This window comes from Notamacropus eugenii, chromosome 4 (genome assembly GCF_028372415.1).
Source record: "Notamacropus eugenii isolate mMacEug1 chromosome 4, mMacEug1.pri_v2, whole genome shotgun sequence".
In the NCBI taxonomy this organism is placed as follows: Eukaryota; Metazoa; Chordata; class Mammalia; order Diprotodontia; family Macropodidae; genus Notamacropus; species Notamacropus eugenii.
Genome location: NC_092875.1, coordinates 235480442 through 235498391, shown reverse-complemented (window position 1 = coordinate 235498391; position 17950 = coordinate 235480442). Strand labels below are relative to the sequence as shown.

At 37.2% G+C, this 17950-nt stretch overlaps 1 protein-coding gene across 8 annotated transcripts in view; it reads left to right on the top strand.

Moving 5' to 3' along the window:
• PTPRM (protein tyrosine phosphatase receptor type M) overlaps nucleotides 1-17950 on the top strand; it is a 984934-nt gene that overhangs the window by 363370 nt on the left and 603614 nt on the right. For all 8 annotated transcript variants that reach the window (XM_072604258.1, XM_072604256.1, XM_072604255.1 and 5 more), the window contains one exon: nucleotides 10006-10121. In XM_072604258.1, coding sequence (XP_072460359.1) covers nucleotides 10006-10121 — 116 coding nt within the window. The remainder of the gene's footprint in view (nucleotides 1-10005; nucleotides 10122-17950) is intronic.

Below are 17950 nucleotides of genomic sequence, written 5' to 3'. Positions count from 1 at the left end.
CTCCTCCTCCTCACAGCTAACATGTAGATAGCACTACCTATGTGCTGAGCACTGTGTTAAGTGCTCTCTCTTTCTCTCTATGTATTTGGGCTATATATACACACATATATGTGATATATCTGCGTATAAGTGCTACGTATGTAGTATTTATATTACATTATGTATCATAATGAGATACTACGAGTTCTAATCAAAGGCATGTAATGAAATAGCATTTTTTAAAGGAGCAAATGAACATGCCCCCTATAAATCTGTTTTAGAGTTTCCTACTGGCATTCAGTAGGAAGAACAGACATGCCTAGGGAACACATGTGAAGGGACACACATAGAGAATACATGTGTATGTAGATATATACATACGTGTATATATACCTGTATATATGATATATATGTAATATATAAAACAAATGCATCCATACAATACATATATGCATATATACACATAAACACACACACATACACATATATAATAGATAAGCAAGTAAGCAAGCGAATAAGTACATCAATGAGATTTTGTCTTCACAACAACCCTCGGAGGTAGGTGTTATTTTTATTTTACAGATAATTTTGTAAATGAGAAAACCAGGACAAACGAAGTGAAGTGACTTACCCAGGATTACACAGAGTAATGGCAAGCAAAGTCGGATCTTTTGCTGTTTTTGTTTTAGTATAATCAAGTGCCTCTGATTGACTCTTGCCTTTATTAACCAAGAGTCTTTCTTTACTAGGAGTAAAGTACAGAAACAGGAGTTTCTTTAACTAGAAATAGCATATTATTTGTATTGTTGATGTGATTAAAGATCTTCCCCACCTATTAATGGGTCTGCCCATTAAGGGGAGTTTGATTAGGGAAAATTTGTAGGAAGGCCCACACACACTGGTTCTCAAGGGTTGGGATGCCCTTTGGCTCTAAAAAAGGTATAAATACTCTGAGGGTGAGATTTTACTTTGGGGCTTAGTTTTTGGAGGAAACTTTATGTGCCAGATGAGACTCTGGGAAGCCATTAAGTAGCCTCTCAGCTTTGAAAACCCAGATGTTGGTGCTTCCCTCTCTGGCAACTGCGCTCAGACAGTTGGACCTGTCTGTTGATTTGTGATATATGTATTGCTTATGTCAGACAGTTTGGAAGCACTATCTGTTGATTTCCTGAACTAAGTGAATGATATATGTGCTTTAAAGGATTGAGAACCAGTGTGTGTGGGCCTCCTACAAATCTTCCCTAATCAAACTCCCCTTAATGGGCAGACCCATTAATGGGTGGGGAAGATCTTTAATCACGTTAACAATACAAATAATATACTGTTTCTAGTTAAAGAAACTCTTGTTTCTGTACTTGACTCCTAGTAAAGGATTAAAGGAGATTGTTAACCCCTCAAAAGATGCCTTTCCTTTTTGAAAAGCCTATCAAAGAACTTGTGATCGCAGCCCCCTTGTGTATGTCAGAGGTGTTTGCTATTACACACAGCTAGTAAAGGCCTATTTGAACTCATATCTTCCTGATTCTAGGTCCAACAGAGATTATAAATCTAGAATAGACTACATACCATGTTCAGAAGGGAGAAGAAGCATGATGACATTATCAGAAAGTATTCATGGCCCTCCAAAGGTGTTTTGAGTTGCCCTTCCACTCATATGTCTGAACCACATGGATTCTCTAGGTGTCCTTTCACCTGTGTATCATAATAATGTCTATTCTTGCTTTTTAATATCTGTGAGAAACCCTAAACCAGGTTTGTGGGGATATGTTCAGTTGCTCCCTAAAAAAAATGCTGTTTTATTAAATGCCTTTGATTCCGTCTTCTGGATGACTGGTAAAAATAACTCCATCACGAGGGGCTCACAAGCTGTGCTTTTTTGAATAATTACAGCATGTCACAGTGTTCCTTGATCCTCGAGTAGCTTCACTGGGGATTCCATATGCAAGTGGAAAATGACCTAGGTATTACCTGTGTTCTTTGTACTCGACACTTAGGAAGATAAAGCCTTGGTCTCATGGGGCTCACAATCTAGTAGGAGAATAAGACAAAAACAAATATAACATACGAAGTTACCTAATTATTTTAGGTAACAAATAGTTACTTAATAGGTACAAAATCCAATTCTCGATGATATCGTGCCAGTGGAGGAAATCATGGAGATTAAAGACATCATTATTATCATTATCAGTGATATTTATATAGTGCTTTTAAAATATGCAAAATATTCTCTCTGTGTCTTAGCCTCTCTTTTTCTCTGTGTCTGTCTGTGTCTTTCTAAAAAAACATTACCAGTGTTCTCTGTGTCTTAGTGTCTCTGTTTCTCTGTGTCTGTCTGTCTGTTTTTGGAACTAAACCAAAGGAACTAAAGGTATTTTTTTAACCTCATTTTACACATGAGAAACCAGGGCTAAAGGACTGTAGCTTGGCAAGATCGCAGAGTTCATGAATATTAGAGCTAGAATTTTGAACCAAGGTCTTTCACACTCCAAGCTGAGTTTGCTGTTCACTGTCATAGGATGTAACATTTGAATTAGGCTTTAATGCATGGCTAGGAATTTCTTAGGTGAGTAGAGAAGTGAAACATTGCTTGACTTAGGGAACAACGTAAGCAAAGATGTGGAAATAGAACAATGTGCAGGGTGTTCAGAGAAAAGAAAGTGCTCTAGCATGACTAGTTGTTGAGTTGTTTCATTTGTGACCAACTCTCCATATCCCCATTTGGGGTTTTATTGACAAAGATGCTGGAGTGGTTTGTCATTTCCTTCTCCAACTCATTTTACATATGAGAAAACTGAGGCAAACAGGATGAAGTGACTTGCCCAGAGTCACACAGCTAATAAGTGTCTGAGGATGGATTTAAACTCAGTTCCTCCTGATTCCAGGACCACTACTCAAGCCATTGTACCCAGAGTTAGGGATAATTTGCTACCTTCTTCCAGGGACTTGAGCATTTGGCTCACAGCCTTACTCTCTACTCCATCCTCTGGAGTCTCAGCATCTTCTACAAGTATCTGAAGCTAGATTTGAACTCCAGTCCTCTTGACATTGTTCTATTCATTACACCAAAAAGGCAAAGTTACCCCTACCATATTTGGGGCCATCTCCAGTGGTCCTGATCTATATCTTGCCACTGGGTCCAGATGTCTCCAGAAGAGAAAGTGAGGCTGGTGACTTGGCACAGCCTTCCCTCACTCAAATCTAATTCACTTGCAAGTCATGGTATCACCTTCCTGATGCCATGGTCCTATTCCAGAATGAAGGACAAACACCAATGACTTCTTTAGGAATGTTTATGAACTCCCACTACTCTTATCTAGGATTTAAAAAGCTTAAATTATTGCAACAAAATTCATCAGAATTCCTCCCCCAAACTCATGATTCCAGTTATTTTTGCTTGTTTCTGTTGTATAAGACTAACTCTTGTAAACCTCAATGCATGATAAAAATAAATGTGAATGATTACTTACAATAACAATAATCGCAAGAGCTGATATTTATATAGCACACTGAGAGTTCTGAAGTGCTTTACGTACATGAGCTCATTGCTTATAATACCTATTTGTTGTGTGTGAAACGAGATGGTACATGCAGAGTGCTTTATAACCAGAGAGTGCTATGGAAATGTCAGTTACTTATTATGTTATAGCTTTAATTTCTCCCCTGAGCTCCAGATCCCCATTCCCAGCTGCCTGCTCAACATTGATACCTACCTGTCTCGGCAGCACTCCAAACTCGCCTCAGTCAAAAACTGAGATCATCATTTTTCTTCCCAAAACTTGTCCTTGATCATAGCTCCTGTACTTCCATTAACAGGAAGTTCAGAGTTACTTTGACTTTCATTCTGCATCTGACTTCACTTCTAACCATTTCCCAAATCCTGTTGATTTTACCTTAGTCATAGCTTTAAAATTAATTATGCAATTTAAGGGGTGCAGAAGTGCTTTAGAAGTCATTAGGCTAATGGATCTTAGAACATGAATCTTCTTTATGCTATGTTGAGTAGATGTCATTTAGTTTTCTTTTTATTCCATGCCTACTGCCCTTGTCCAGGTCATTATTACCTCTTACTTTATTGTAATAGCTTTCAAACCGTTCTCTTGACTCCAGTTTCTCTTCTGCTACTAGTCATCTTTTCTTATATGCATACCCAGTCACCTGATTCTGCCACTAATAAATTTTTCTCACCTATGGAATAAAGTCCAAAACCCTCTGAAAATTTCTTCTTCATATTTTCTTGTCTAGTTCTTTTGCTCCTTCTATAACTCTATTGTATTGTACTATACTCATCTATATGTTTCATACCCGTTCCTCATTCCCCTCCACCCAAAGTATCTTAGATCTGGAATGGATTTATGAGAGTATCCACTCTAGACCTTCAATAAGACTTCCCTCTACAGTGTTGCTACATCTGGTTTTCCACCCTTTCACTCCACTGATGAGGAACAACCTACTACATCCCAAGTAAGCACATTCATTCTCCTTTGGTTAACTCAGATTATTAGGAAATTTTTCCTCATCATAAGCCTATATTTGATTCTTTTCAACCTCCATTTATTGCCTGCATCTGCCCTCTCAGATCAGTCAAATGTAGTTCACTCTCCTATTAGTAATTGTTTTAAACATCTGAATGGTACAAATAAGGAACATCATGTAAACAATAAGCATTAAAGTAGGTTTGCTTAGCTGTAAATCTGCAAATGCATAGCAAAGACCCAGAATGTCATTGATAGTCCTGGTTCTGCTTCTGCTTCTAGTGAATGTCTTGCCTCCTCCTTCTCTTCCTTATCCGCATGCATTTGCACCTAAATTTTGAATGGTGCAGCCTTCCTGGGTTGAAGAAACCATCAGATCAGAGAAGTCAAAATACTACTTTTTTTTTCATGTCTGTGGGACTACCTTTTGCCAGTGCAAAGCTTTCTGTTACTTAAAACAAACAAGCAAAAAAACCCCAGACAAACTCCAAACTCTTTACTATCAAAGGTCCCACTTTCAGTAACATCCTCTAATTACTATATGACTTGAAATTCCATCTCCTATGGAAGGGAACTTATGGATTCTCTTCTTAAAATTCTATTGGCTCCACAGTCTTCTCCTTCTGTAATAATGCATATGAACCTGGTCTACCCTAGTATCTCTCTTTCGTCTGATGATCCTTCATTTCTTTGAAGACATCCATCATGTCCTCTGTATATCTTCTTTCTTTCATGATAAATTTCCTTACTTTCTTCAACCAGTCATTGTATATCAAGAACTGAACATGAGTATCCTCCAGCTTATCAGTATTCTTCCGCAGTGATGGTGCCAAGAGCTAATCACAGTACTCCAGTTCTAGTCTGACCAGGAACTATCACCTCCTTCTGTATATTATGCCTTTCTGAACAGCCCAAGATCACAACCACTGCATCCCATCACTGAGTTATATGGAATGTGCAGTCCTCTCTTTTTCAAGAAAGCTGCTGTCTAGTCATGGCTTCTCAATCTTATAATTATCCAAGCTGATATTTAAAAATTGAGACTATATTTATCTTTCTTAAATTTCTTATTTGCTTCTGACCCTAGAAGATTATAAGCTTTCTGAGGGTAGGGATGGAGATGTTTTCATCTTAATGCCTCTAAGGCCTAGCACAGTGCCTTGCACATTGCATATATTCAATAAATACTTGTTAAAAGGACTTAAATGATACTTCAAAAGTAGTAAATATTGTTACTAACTGGTGCTATTATAGAAGGCATCATCAAGAAGTTGATGGCTGAGGAGAAAGAAGGAAGGTTTCATCTGAAGGAGAGAAGTGAATGAGATTAGAGTAGAGGACCTTCTAAGAATGGAGATCTTTGTGAGGGTAAAAAAAAAAATTGAGGTAGGAAAGCCAGGGGATGTGTACAAGGCATGGCATATCGTCTCATATGGAGTACATGGAAGAGAGGAGAGTGAGATAAAGCAGAGTAATAAAATGACATCTGGGGAAATTTTATAGGGTTAAGAATATCTTCAGTAGACTGTCGATTCTTTTTGTGAAATTTAAATCATTGAATAATGACAGACAGTACCGGAGAGAAATGTGCTTTCATTCATCCAAGTTTATCATATGTCTCGATTTTAGAGGAAGCAGGTTATTTTGTCACCATTCCCATTGCCCTGGCTGGATTAATGGTGTTCTTCTGGTCTTGTGCTGAGGGAGCAGAATTTTGGTACCTTCATCATTTTTTCCTTTACTGTATTTATCTGCCTAGATGAATACAACGGTATATGTGACCGTATTCATGTCTCGAGCCATTTGGTATGAATATATGCTTTCTGGAACCATTTGGATCATATTAAAACTGACCACTCTTCAGGTCTCCAGGAAGCAATTGTATACAGCCTCCTCTCTGGATCTTTTGCAGATCTGTGCTTTAAACAACTCATTGAAGAGTCTGATGCCAGCCAGCTGTTGTAGAGAATGCTTAGCAGGGCTCCTTATGAACTATGGGAGATGGGAGCATATCTGCCCTTTTGAAAGGCATTCACATCACATTTGGAGGAAGCAGTGATCAAAATAGTCATACCATTTTTTTAAAGATTTAATTTGAGGAATTGGCCCCATTTCCCAAGATGTTCCTGAAGATTTTGCCCAAGAACATTTAAGAGATTGCTGGTGGGGATTGGAGACCTTTTGGAAGGTCACCTAATTGGAGTCTGCAGGGAGGGGAGATTACTGAAGATGGAATCCAGAGTTCAAAGAATGTAGGAGACTCTGACCTTTCTTCAGACCTCCTTCCTTACAAAAGAAGCTTGAGATGGCCACAGTAGAAGGTGTTGAAGTAAGGTCTATCAAGGATGTTGCAGTAGAGTCAGCTTTTGTGAAAGCAAAACTCTCCATTTTAAAAAGCATGATCTTAAGTGTACTAGCTGGACTCAAAGGGAACCATCCTGGCAGTCAACAGTAGGCCTGGGATAATAGGTCATTGTGCTCATTCTCTTTCTTCTTACAAATGCATCTTTATGAAACCCTTTTGTGGTTAAATTTTAATGGAGATCCTAGAGCTTCATGAGTAGACTGGATTCTTAGGAAGGAGAAAGATAGGGAGAGAGCTGAATGAGAATGGGTCCTGTAAAAGCTACCATACTGAAGCACTCTCCAAGTGATCTAACTCAGAATTTCTATTTATTTGTTTTTATTTTTTTTGAAGTGCTGTTCAGTCAGAATTTCTATTTATGATACATCACTAAGAAATGTAAGCCTAGTTTGCTTTTTACACTGTTGTAATAATTTCACTTAACTAGTGCCTATAACAATGTTTAGTATTTGAATGTAACAATACTATATTGCTTTTTAAAAGCAATTCATAATTTTCACTAATTGAAAGAGGGATTTTGGTCTGCTCATCCTATAAAATTCTACCTTATTTCAAGTTATTATGATATTACACTTTATTTCTAATTTGTTAAAATTTTAGATTATACATGCCACTGATTGCTTTTATTAATATAGAAATAAAAAACTGGTTATATTAATAAACCTGCCATATATTAAAATTAATATCCTCTTGTGAATGGATGTATATATAGTGTGTATTATTGTATATTGTGTGTATTATCCATATGTGTATATATAGATATGTGTCTGTATCTGTCTACTATCTGTCTATCCCTTCATCCATCCGTCCATTTATCTTCTAAAACATGTAAGGTGTCATTCCATTTTAACACCCAAAAGATCATGAAATGCATCTGGCTCCTGAACAAACAATGCAATGTTCCACATGTAGTCCTCATCCTAGATGGAGATTATAAGTAAATACTGTGGTATTGGATGTCGGTAGCAGAGAATGCCAGAGTGAAGCCTTCGGTGTGATTGAAATGTTGTTGTTGTTGTTGTGGAGTTGTTTCAGTTGTGTCTGACTTTGTGACTAGATTTGGGGTTTTCTTGGCAAAAATATTGGAGTGGCTTGTTATTTTCTTCTCCAACTCATTTTTACAGATGAAGTTACTGAGGCAAACAGGGTTAAGTAACTTGCCCACATGATTAGCAAATGTTGGCGGTCAGCTTTGAACTTGGAGAGGAATTGTCGTTCTTATAATAATAATGTATTATTGTACAATTATTTCATAAAAAGATTCATTATAGAAATTATAGGACAATCTTCAATCATGGTAACTCAATAAGTTTTAAGTTCTAAGAACAATTAAAGTGTCATTGCACTATATTGTTACACCGTCTCCTTCCCAACTCTCCATTTAGTAGATACCAACTTTGCAGTCAACTTACGCTCCATATGTGGCCTTTATGAACAACACAGAATTGAGCAAGTGATGGATAATAGCCTGGATTGCCTTTGGAAAATTTCACAATTTTTTTAATGAACCCAGCATACTCTGCAACAAAAACATCTTTTTAAACTCTGGAGTGTTCTTCTAATGATACTGTATGACTTTAAATCATAGGATGCTACAGTCTGAAGAACTGACGTTAAGAATCACTCAGAAGGCAATAGAGAAGGACATGGTGGGTGTGAACAGACTGTAGTGCACATTGCAGATATAGAGTGGTACAAAAAAGTAATGTAAAGAATATTATCAGAGAAGTAGAGAACCAGAAAAGTGAGTGAGATGAGGGCCAGTTACACAGGGAGTTTGAAAGACAACTGAAAGCATGTATAAATTCAATGGCATCATATAATTGCAGAAACATGATGAAGGCCTATGGCAAATTGGGTGAATTTGTGGGAGGGCGGAGATAAGAATCACTTTCTGTGAATAAGCAAAGATGAGCTGTGATATGCATCATGGGAAGGAATATAGACATTGATGAATTCCTAGGTTTATCGTAGGATTGGAGTATGTGGCTTTGTCGCGGCCTGCTTCTCAATTTTTTTGTTTGCTCTTTTGCCTCAGTATATTTATTCATCAAATTATATTTTGCTTAAGCTAATATAAATTTTTATTTTCTAGAAATATACCAGTTAGGCAGAATTCCCTCATTACATACCTTGTCTATGCAGGCTAAACATGACTAAGAAGTATGTTGAGCAGTGGGGAAAAAAAATTGGTGTAGGATACGAAAAAAAAATGGCTCTAGGTAATTGGCAGGCATTTTGTCTATCACAGAGGATGCTATCATCTTTATCCTTCCTTGCCATTTTGTTTCCCACTTAGCCCTTCCTTCTTTCTAACCATCCATCTCTGTAGGGATTAGAAAGACTTCTTCCTACAGCCTGAAGGCAGAGTTGCTGACTGCAAAGGCATCTCATTGAAACCTAAAGGCTGACCTATCACTGACTTCCAGAATTGTCTTTTTTTCTAAGTGATGCAGAAACTGGTCTGCTGCTTCTTGAGTGTAATAGAATTATCCCTTATTTAAACAGATGTCCCATGTAGACAGAGTCCATTTGGAGTCCTAATGCGGTTTAACATTGGGAATCAGTCTTACTGTCTGAATTGGAAATAAGAATTAGCAAATAACTCCTATGCTATGTCAGCCTGGCATAATTTTGCAGGGTTTGTCTTTGGGGATAGTATTTTTGGTTGCCGGAAAATATTATGCTAGCAATGTTGCATACCAATTAGTTGTATTAAAATATATATTATGCAGCGACTCTACACTTGGGTTAAAAAGTTTCCTTGACAACCTCATTTAACTTCTTACTGTTCTTTTCCTGCTGCCAGTATAAATATCTAAGATGTTTTTGTTCAAAACATCAATTAGACTTCAATATAATCTTTATTAATACAGATGTGTTATTACAAGAAGACTGCTGAGCTATGATAATTTGCACAGCAGGAACAATAAAATACCTCCCTTCTCTTTGCTTGTATCCCAGAATGCTTAAATTTTCTATTCATTTACAAAGCTAATCACAACCTTCTATAGTATCTTTTTACAATTATAGTCAAATCTTTAAAGCTCTCGTCATCAAAAGCATTATCCTTCAAAGGTAAACATAATGGAAAATTCTCACGTTGTAGATGGCTAGAAAAAGGCACCTATTGGTTTTAGCCATATGTGGTGTTAATTTTTTCCCTATTCTTTTCTTCCCTTTCCGCAGCCAAAACTCCCCACTTCCTGAGAATTCAGAACGTGGAAGTCAATGCCGGGCAGTTTGCCACCTTCCAGTGCAGTGCCATTGGTAGAACAGTTGCTGGGGATAGACTCTGGCTTCAGGTATGGTGATACATTTTTGTGGATAGTAGAGTAAGATGTTTGTTTTCCACATTTTTTTAATGGGGAAGAGGGGCCAAAAAAACTATAACCTTGGACAAATTGCCTTTAACCTCTCTGTGCTCCAAGCTACTCGGAGCATTGATTTACCGTCTGCAGTTGTAGAAGAGAGTTTCCGCAACGGGACATCCCCCACAGCAATGAGATCATGGATCTGGACCAGTAAGCAAAATTAGAAGAACAAGGTGGATATAATCCCATCAAAACTGTAACTAACATAGAGTTGAAGAGATTCTCCTTTCACTCTGCTACAGCATCCTTTATGAGCCTTTGAGTTGCTGTATTTTTGGAGTTCCCTCATTTCTTTTGCTCTCATAAGTTCCTAGCTTCATATACAGATTTAGAGTTGGAAGGCACCTTAGAAGCTATCAAGTCTAGTCCCCTCATTTTACATATCAGTAAACTGAGGCCAGGAAACAATAAATGGCTTGTTCCCAGTCACACAGATTTTATATGGCAAGACTATGATTTGAGTCCACATTGTCTGACTTTGAATTCCACAGTCTTTCTCTTATACTGTGCTGACTCTTTCAATGGAAAATAATATTACTAAAGTGCATAACATAGCTGATGGTTAAATTTTTCTTAGCCTTTTTACTTGCATTATATTTCTTTTTGGTCTTTCTATTTTGTCAAATTGGAGGTTACTTCCAAGGATACATTTAGGTTTAAGGATGGAGAAAGGTGTTGAGGAGTAAGGTATTCTTCTCCCCTTCCCTTTTTTTTTTTTTTTAAACATAAAAGAAGTCTATCGGGTGAGAAAACAAAGTATTTGGCCTTTGAGGTATTTGGGACTTTCCAGTGAAGTGTAAAAATTAGTATGGGAAGAGTCCTTTCCCGTAATTGCTGCTATTTCTCATAATATCCCTAGGGGTTCCATCCCTCCTCAACACGGGAGAGAATGGGAAGCACAGATAAATGAATGGATCTATCCATAGTTCCCCAGTGAGTCAGGGACGGAGTGAGATTAGCTGATTTGCTTAATCCACCAAACCACAGCACCATCCACTTCTTGCAACTCCAGACCCTTTCTTTCAGTGTCCTACTTCTTTAATTCCACCATTGTGCTTTCTACTCAGACAGTTATCTACAGAGCACTTATGCCTCATCTTGACTGGTGTTACTTCTATTTCTTTCTTGCCTTTTAAATTTTATATACTTCTTCTCTAGGTGTTTTATCCTTCCTATTTGTTTCCTAAATTCAGCTTTCTTTCTTACTTTGACCCATCTGCATATCAGTTCTACACTGCCTTCCATTTCTACTTCCACTCCCCAATTTTTTTTTTTTATAAATTCACCACATTTTTACCATAACCATTTCTCTTACAGTTTGAATGATTATGGTGATGATGATACCTTCGCATTTTGTAAAATGTTTATCTGTACTTTTCATAAATGCTTTCAAATACATAAAGATGATACAACTAGTGCTAGAAGGGACCCAAAGAGATCAGTGATTCCCCTCCCTTCTTCTCCCAACTACCCTGTGCCTTCCCTTCACCTGACAGAGAAGGAAACTGTGCCAGCAGTGGTTAGGTGACCTGCCTTGGAGAAGAAGGTAGGAAAGCAACAGAGGCGAAATTGAACTCTTAAGTTCTCTGTCTCCAAGCCCAATGTTTTTTCCACTCTTCTGTGTCACTTTTCTCAATTGATTTGACATTCCTCTGATATATTTCCAAATAAGGAAACTGAGGGACAGTAAAGCTAAAATGATTTTGCCCAAAGGTCATACAGTTATTTAGTATGGGAGCCAGGATTAGGACTCAGGTGTCCTCATATCCAGTCTATTCTTCTTCCTCCTTACTACACTCTCCCCTCTGACCCATTTTCCTCTCTGACTTTTCTCTTTTCCATAAACTGGACTAGAAGTTTACTTCGTTTTTGAAGAGGACAAAGGAAAAGATGAAGAGCTTTGGACCTGAATATATCTTAGTGTGTTAAAAAAAAAATTCCTCCTTACTATTCACTTTTCTTTGATAGCATTTTATTTTTTTATGTGGTCTATTTTGTTTTTGCCAGGGTGTAGGAAGCAATTCCATTATAGAATTCTAATAGCTCTATAATAGAATTCAATATTTTCCATATTTTTGTTCTTTTTTTGTTTCCAGCTGTCTTAAGTCTTTATCAGCAGGCATCATCATTTTAGAAGATATTTTCCTTAACCATTTCACCTTTTTTCTCCTTTTCTAGACCTTTGATTTCAGCCAGGGAGTGAATTACTTTTGTATGCACTTCTTCAGGAACTCATATGTAACTTAGTCTCTTTTCGTTCTACAATAAATCACTTGGTGATCTAATGAACTTCCATGGTTTCAGTGATCATCTCTGTGCACATGCTTTCCAGCTCCATATGGTAGCCTTAGGCTCTATTCTGATCTGTAGTTCTACAGCTCCAACTTCTTGGCCATTTTTAACTGGATATCCTAGAGATATTAAAAATATACCATGTTTAAAACAGAGCTCATCTTTTCTTCCAGACCCTTTCCACTTCTAGGCTTCCCTTTTATTATAAGGGCACCTTCTCAGTCACCCATCCTTGTAGACCTAGTATCATCTTCAGCTCTTCATTCTTACCCATGTCACAAATACAAACAGTTGCCAAGTTTTGACATTTATAACCTTATAACATCTCTAGTATGCATCCCCTTCAATCCATTCATATGGTCACCACCCTAGTTCAGGCTCTCATTAACTCTTGTCTGTACTATTGCCAGTAGCTTTCTATCTGGTATCCCTGCCTCAGTTCTTTCAACTTTCTAATATATCCCCCATATGACTACCAAAATGATGTCTTTCAAAAGCATAGGTCTGAACATGTCAAGTCCATTGATCTCCAGTGGTTCCCTGTTACCTGTAGGATCAAATCTAAAGCCTTTATTTGGCCTTGAAAGCTCTTCCTAACCTGGCACTTTCCTGCCTGTTCAGCTTCCTCACACTTTACTCCCCTCTTGACATCATAGCTCCAACTACACTGTCTTACTTGTAGTCTCTTCAGTGTGACACTCCATTTTCCATCTCTCTACCTTTTTCTGTCCTTCCTTAGTGCTTAGAATGTTTTGCCCTCTCCCTCTGTATCTGAATTTCCCTAATGTTCTTCAAGATTCAGCTGTAGGAGACCTTCACCATTCCTTCCAGCTGCTAATGCCTTCCCCTTTTAAATTACATTCTGTCTACTCAGCATAAATTATATACATATATATATATCCTAGTTATTAACATTTTGTCTTCCTCATTAGAATGGGAACCACTTGAAGGCAGGGAATGTTTTTGTCTTTCTTTTATCCTCAGGACCCTCATGGTGTCTGGTGAGTAGGAAGAGCTAAATACTTGTTGACTGTCCTAGAGAGCTGTCAGAGGCACTGAGAGGTTAAGTAATTTTCCTGAGGTCTTAGCCAACATGTCTCAGAAGTAGTATTTGAACCCAGGTCTTCTTGCTTCCACAATATTCTGTTACCTCTGGTAATTGTAATGAGCATAACCACCATGCCTGCATTCATTCACAGGTTACCCTTCAACAAATGTGTTCATTTTTGTGCCCCTGTTTATTAATCTGTCTCTTCCTCTCGGTCTGCTAGCAAGTAGATATACTAAAAAAAATAATGTGAAGCTATTGTGCTAGGCTTCCTTTTTGAAAGTTGCATTCAATCATGAACTCTCTGTTCACAATTGGCTCAGAATAGTCAATTTAAGAAGTCAGTGAGTTTCTATTTAGTTTTTTAAAGGTCAAGCAAAAAGGATGTTTTGCAGAAACTTGCCACCCTGTTTTTATGAGTGTACCTTCTAATGTAGAAATTTTCATACAAAGGGGATAAAACCCCTTCTCTTTCTGCAGAGTATTTCTGTGTAACAGTGTCACCAATGGACAAGATTGAATCTGATATTAAGACTGAAGTCACCATCTAAATAGTCACTTCCAGTGTTGCCAAGAGTTTATGGAATATTTGAGCTCATAGAATACTGATTCTGCTTAAAAATGATTTCAAAATTTCAGGACTAGCATTTATTTTAAAAGACCTCAAAATATTTTCTACCCTTAGCGGAAGGTTTTCTGCTATAAAACTTACAATAGTATTCAACAATGAACAGCTCATGCATAAATGTTAATAGACATGTTCCAAATTAAAGGAACAGTGGGAAGGCTAAGAAACAGATAGAAGAAAAGGACTTGTATTCATTCTCCAGCTGTAATATGGACTATACATGTCAGATTTCTACTGTATGAGTTGACATTTATACAAACTTACAGAAAATAGTGTTTGTAAATTATTTCTAAAGCCAACACATCTGTTTACTCTCTTATTTCCTCCCTTTCTTCCTCATTTCTTTATGGTCTTCTCAATGGCTACTCATATTGACAGCCTGCTTAATACATAACATAGAACGTAGTATCAATCATGATTTGGATTTTAGAATTCAGAAGCGTGTGATTTTTTTTTGTGATGTCATTTCTTCATGGAGTGCTGGGAATAATCTCTCTACTATCTACTCCATTAATTAATAGATTATATTTGTATTACAACCTTATTAACAAAAATACTTTATTTAACCCATTGAATCAAATAGTTTGATTTCACTTAATATGCATTTAAAAAATGTACAATCATTACTGTCAGTGAGATAAAAATTTTTTAGTATCCTTTCATTATAAAACTGATGTTATTCATTTGCTCTGAATTTTTCCTTTCCAATATTGAAGGTAGGATGCTGTCTTGACCAGTTTCACTTGGAACCAATGACACACACATGTCTGACATGGTCATTTTTTTTTGTTTAGTAGACCAGTTGGTGATCACAAAATGAGGTCTATTTATTATATTGAAGCTGCCTGAATCATGTGAAAATTGAAGTTGGTTTATTTAGGTACATGAAGAATTATAAGACCATTGGTTTTTGAGGTGAAAGGGTCATTTGATGCCACTGAGTTCAACACTCTCAGTCTAACAATGAAGAAAATGAAGGTCCAGGGAAGAAAAATAACCTGCCTAAGGTCACTTAGGTTTTAGTATCATAGCCAGATTCTGTGACAGGTCTCTTGATTTCAAATCCAACATCTTTTCCATTAAGCCATGCTTTCTCTCATGGGAAGGGGATTATTCTTGAGAATGCATTATTATTGGTATGGTTGTTACTGTAAATAAAAATAATAATAGCACTGCTTCACATTTATATAGAGTCTTCATGTTTGCAAAGCATTTTCACATAAACATTCTATTTATTTCTTAAAGAAAGCTACGAGGTAAGCAAAGTAGATGGTAATATTCCCATTTTGCAGAAGAGGAAACTCTCTTAAAAGAGGCTAAGCAACTTGTTTAAGATGATACTAGTAAGTGGGAGAGACCAGATTAAAACATAGCATTTTTCATGCCAACCTCTATGATCCTCTCAGCAGAGAGGATGAGGACTACAGGTGTGGAGTGTTGAATAGCCTATCAAACTCTGACACGATATTGGTTTGTTTTGGGGTTTTCTTGGGTAAAGATGCTAGAGTGGTTTGTCATTTCCTTCTCTAGAGTGTTTTATAGATGAAGAAACTGAGGGAAATAGGGTGAAGCGGCTTGCCCAGGGTCATACAGCTATTAAGTATCTGAGGATAGATTTGAACTCAGGTCTTCTGGGCCTGCTCCATCCATGATACCATGTAACTACTCCTAAACTTATATTCACAAAATGGTAAAATAAATTAAAATTCAGGGAGTCTTACTCTTTCAGTTCTGCGTCTACTATAAGAATACATTGTTTTTTGTTATTTGTAATAGCATCACAGCAGCTCTGGGAAATAGGTGCTATTATCACCCTCATTTTACAAAGGAGGAAACTGAGGCTTAAAGAAAGGGTTGGTTACAGTTGGTAAGTTTCTGAGGCCAGATTTAAATTTGGGCATTTCCAACTTCAAATCTAGTGCTGCACCTATCAAGGCAACAGGCAACATGGATTTTTAAATGATTTGAGGGCAAATTGGTAGCATTGTAAAAATAGCAGAGGACCTGGTCAGGAGAACTCTTATGTTAAGCCTTGCTCAATCACTGTGTCCCACAACTGTGTCACACAGATGTGTGGTTTTGCTGTCAGTTCCCTTTAAATATAAAATGAGCAGGTTGGATTAGATGATTTCCAAGGTCCCTCAAACTCTAGTATTCTGTGATTCTTTAATTCAGAGGGAGAAGAACAAGACCACAATCCAACTGTATAAAAATACTCCATTATTAAAATATGTATAAATCTATGTATGTCCATGGATATATTAATCAGCCTCTTGTAAGAAAGGTCAGTGGTTAGATTGCATGCATTATGAATTAAATGTGTTCACCAGATAAGACTTGCAACATAAACGTAACATACAAATAAATCTGATGATGACACTAATGAAGGAATGTTTATGATTAACAGATGTATCCCATCTGCCTGCATTTTCTTTGTCACATCTGTGGACCACACAGGTTATTGCCAATATGGGACTTGCTTTCTTTTTTTTTCTATGATACTGAGCAACCAAACACATGGTTCACATGCCTCCTTTTTGGGGGTACAATTTACTTAGACTATCTTGTTATGTATGAACAGTTACCATAGAAAAGAAGCAGCAGTGGGATTGGCTGGGAGAGAGGGGTGTTGTTGGCTTTACAATTTTTGTGAGCTGAATCCCTCAGTGATTTCTGGTGATGCCAACATTCAGGCTTTTACAAGAAATATAAACTTGAGTCATTTAGAAAAGACCAGCTATCTCTGTGGAAATGATAGACAAGATAAAAAAAGAAAAGATGATCACCTTTCACTTTAAAGGAGTAGGCAGTCTGTTGTGCTAGCCCTGGAGTTAGAGTGAAACTTTGTTGTACGCTTGCTAGCTGTGTAACTGTGGTAAGTCATTCAACCTCTCTGGACCTCAGTTTCCTTATTTGAAAAATGGGAATGATGACACACTACAGCACCTTCCATGCAGGGTACTTATGAAGATGAAATCATACAATGTATTAAAGCATTTTTCAGATCTTAAGGGGCTGTATAGATGTTAGCTATTATTATATTCTGTCCCCTTGTTGAATCAACATTTTGAAAATATTGCAAAATGTATTTAATATATTGAGTAAAGGACTATGAGATTCCTGATTTGTGTCTTTTTGTGGCCATATATTGTCTGCTTATCAGGCAGTTTGTGTTATTATGAATTCTTTTCTTCCATTGTCCATCCTTTAAGAGTTTTATGATTGTGAGTAGAAACTATTATTGTTCTTCTGTGGGCATTTCAAATTTTATTTTGTTGCATTTCCTGTGCGTTCTTTGGGAGTTGTTTTCACAGAGTATTTTATGTACAGAATAACACAATTCAGCTTTATAGAAAATAAAGCTAATACCCAAAGCCAGTCTTGAAACTGGATACTTTATAGTTCTGAAAATGGGTTACACTTGAACTTTATTCCAAGTTAGGGGAATAAGGGTTCTCCCCACATCTGTTTCAATTTTCACTTTCCTAGGAACCCTCTTATGGCATCTTCTTTCTGTGTACATCTCTTCTCTCTCTCTCTCTCTCTTTCTCTCTTTCATTTTTTCCCTTAGAGTTCATCTCAAGCCTATCACTGAATGCTAGACAAGGTTTAGTCATCAGAACAAATGATGACACAGAGACAACTAATTGGGGGACTGAAAGTGACCTTTATCTTTTTAGCGTATATCAGATAACAAAACTTAGATAAGGAAATCCAAGAAATAGGTCAAGTTCTGCCACCTCCCATCCTCCCTCCCCCCCCCACTACTGATATTTAGGCTAGTGCTAAACA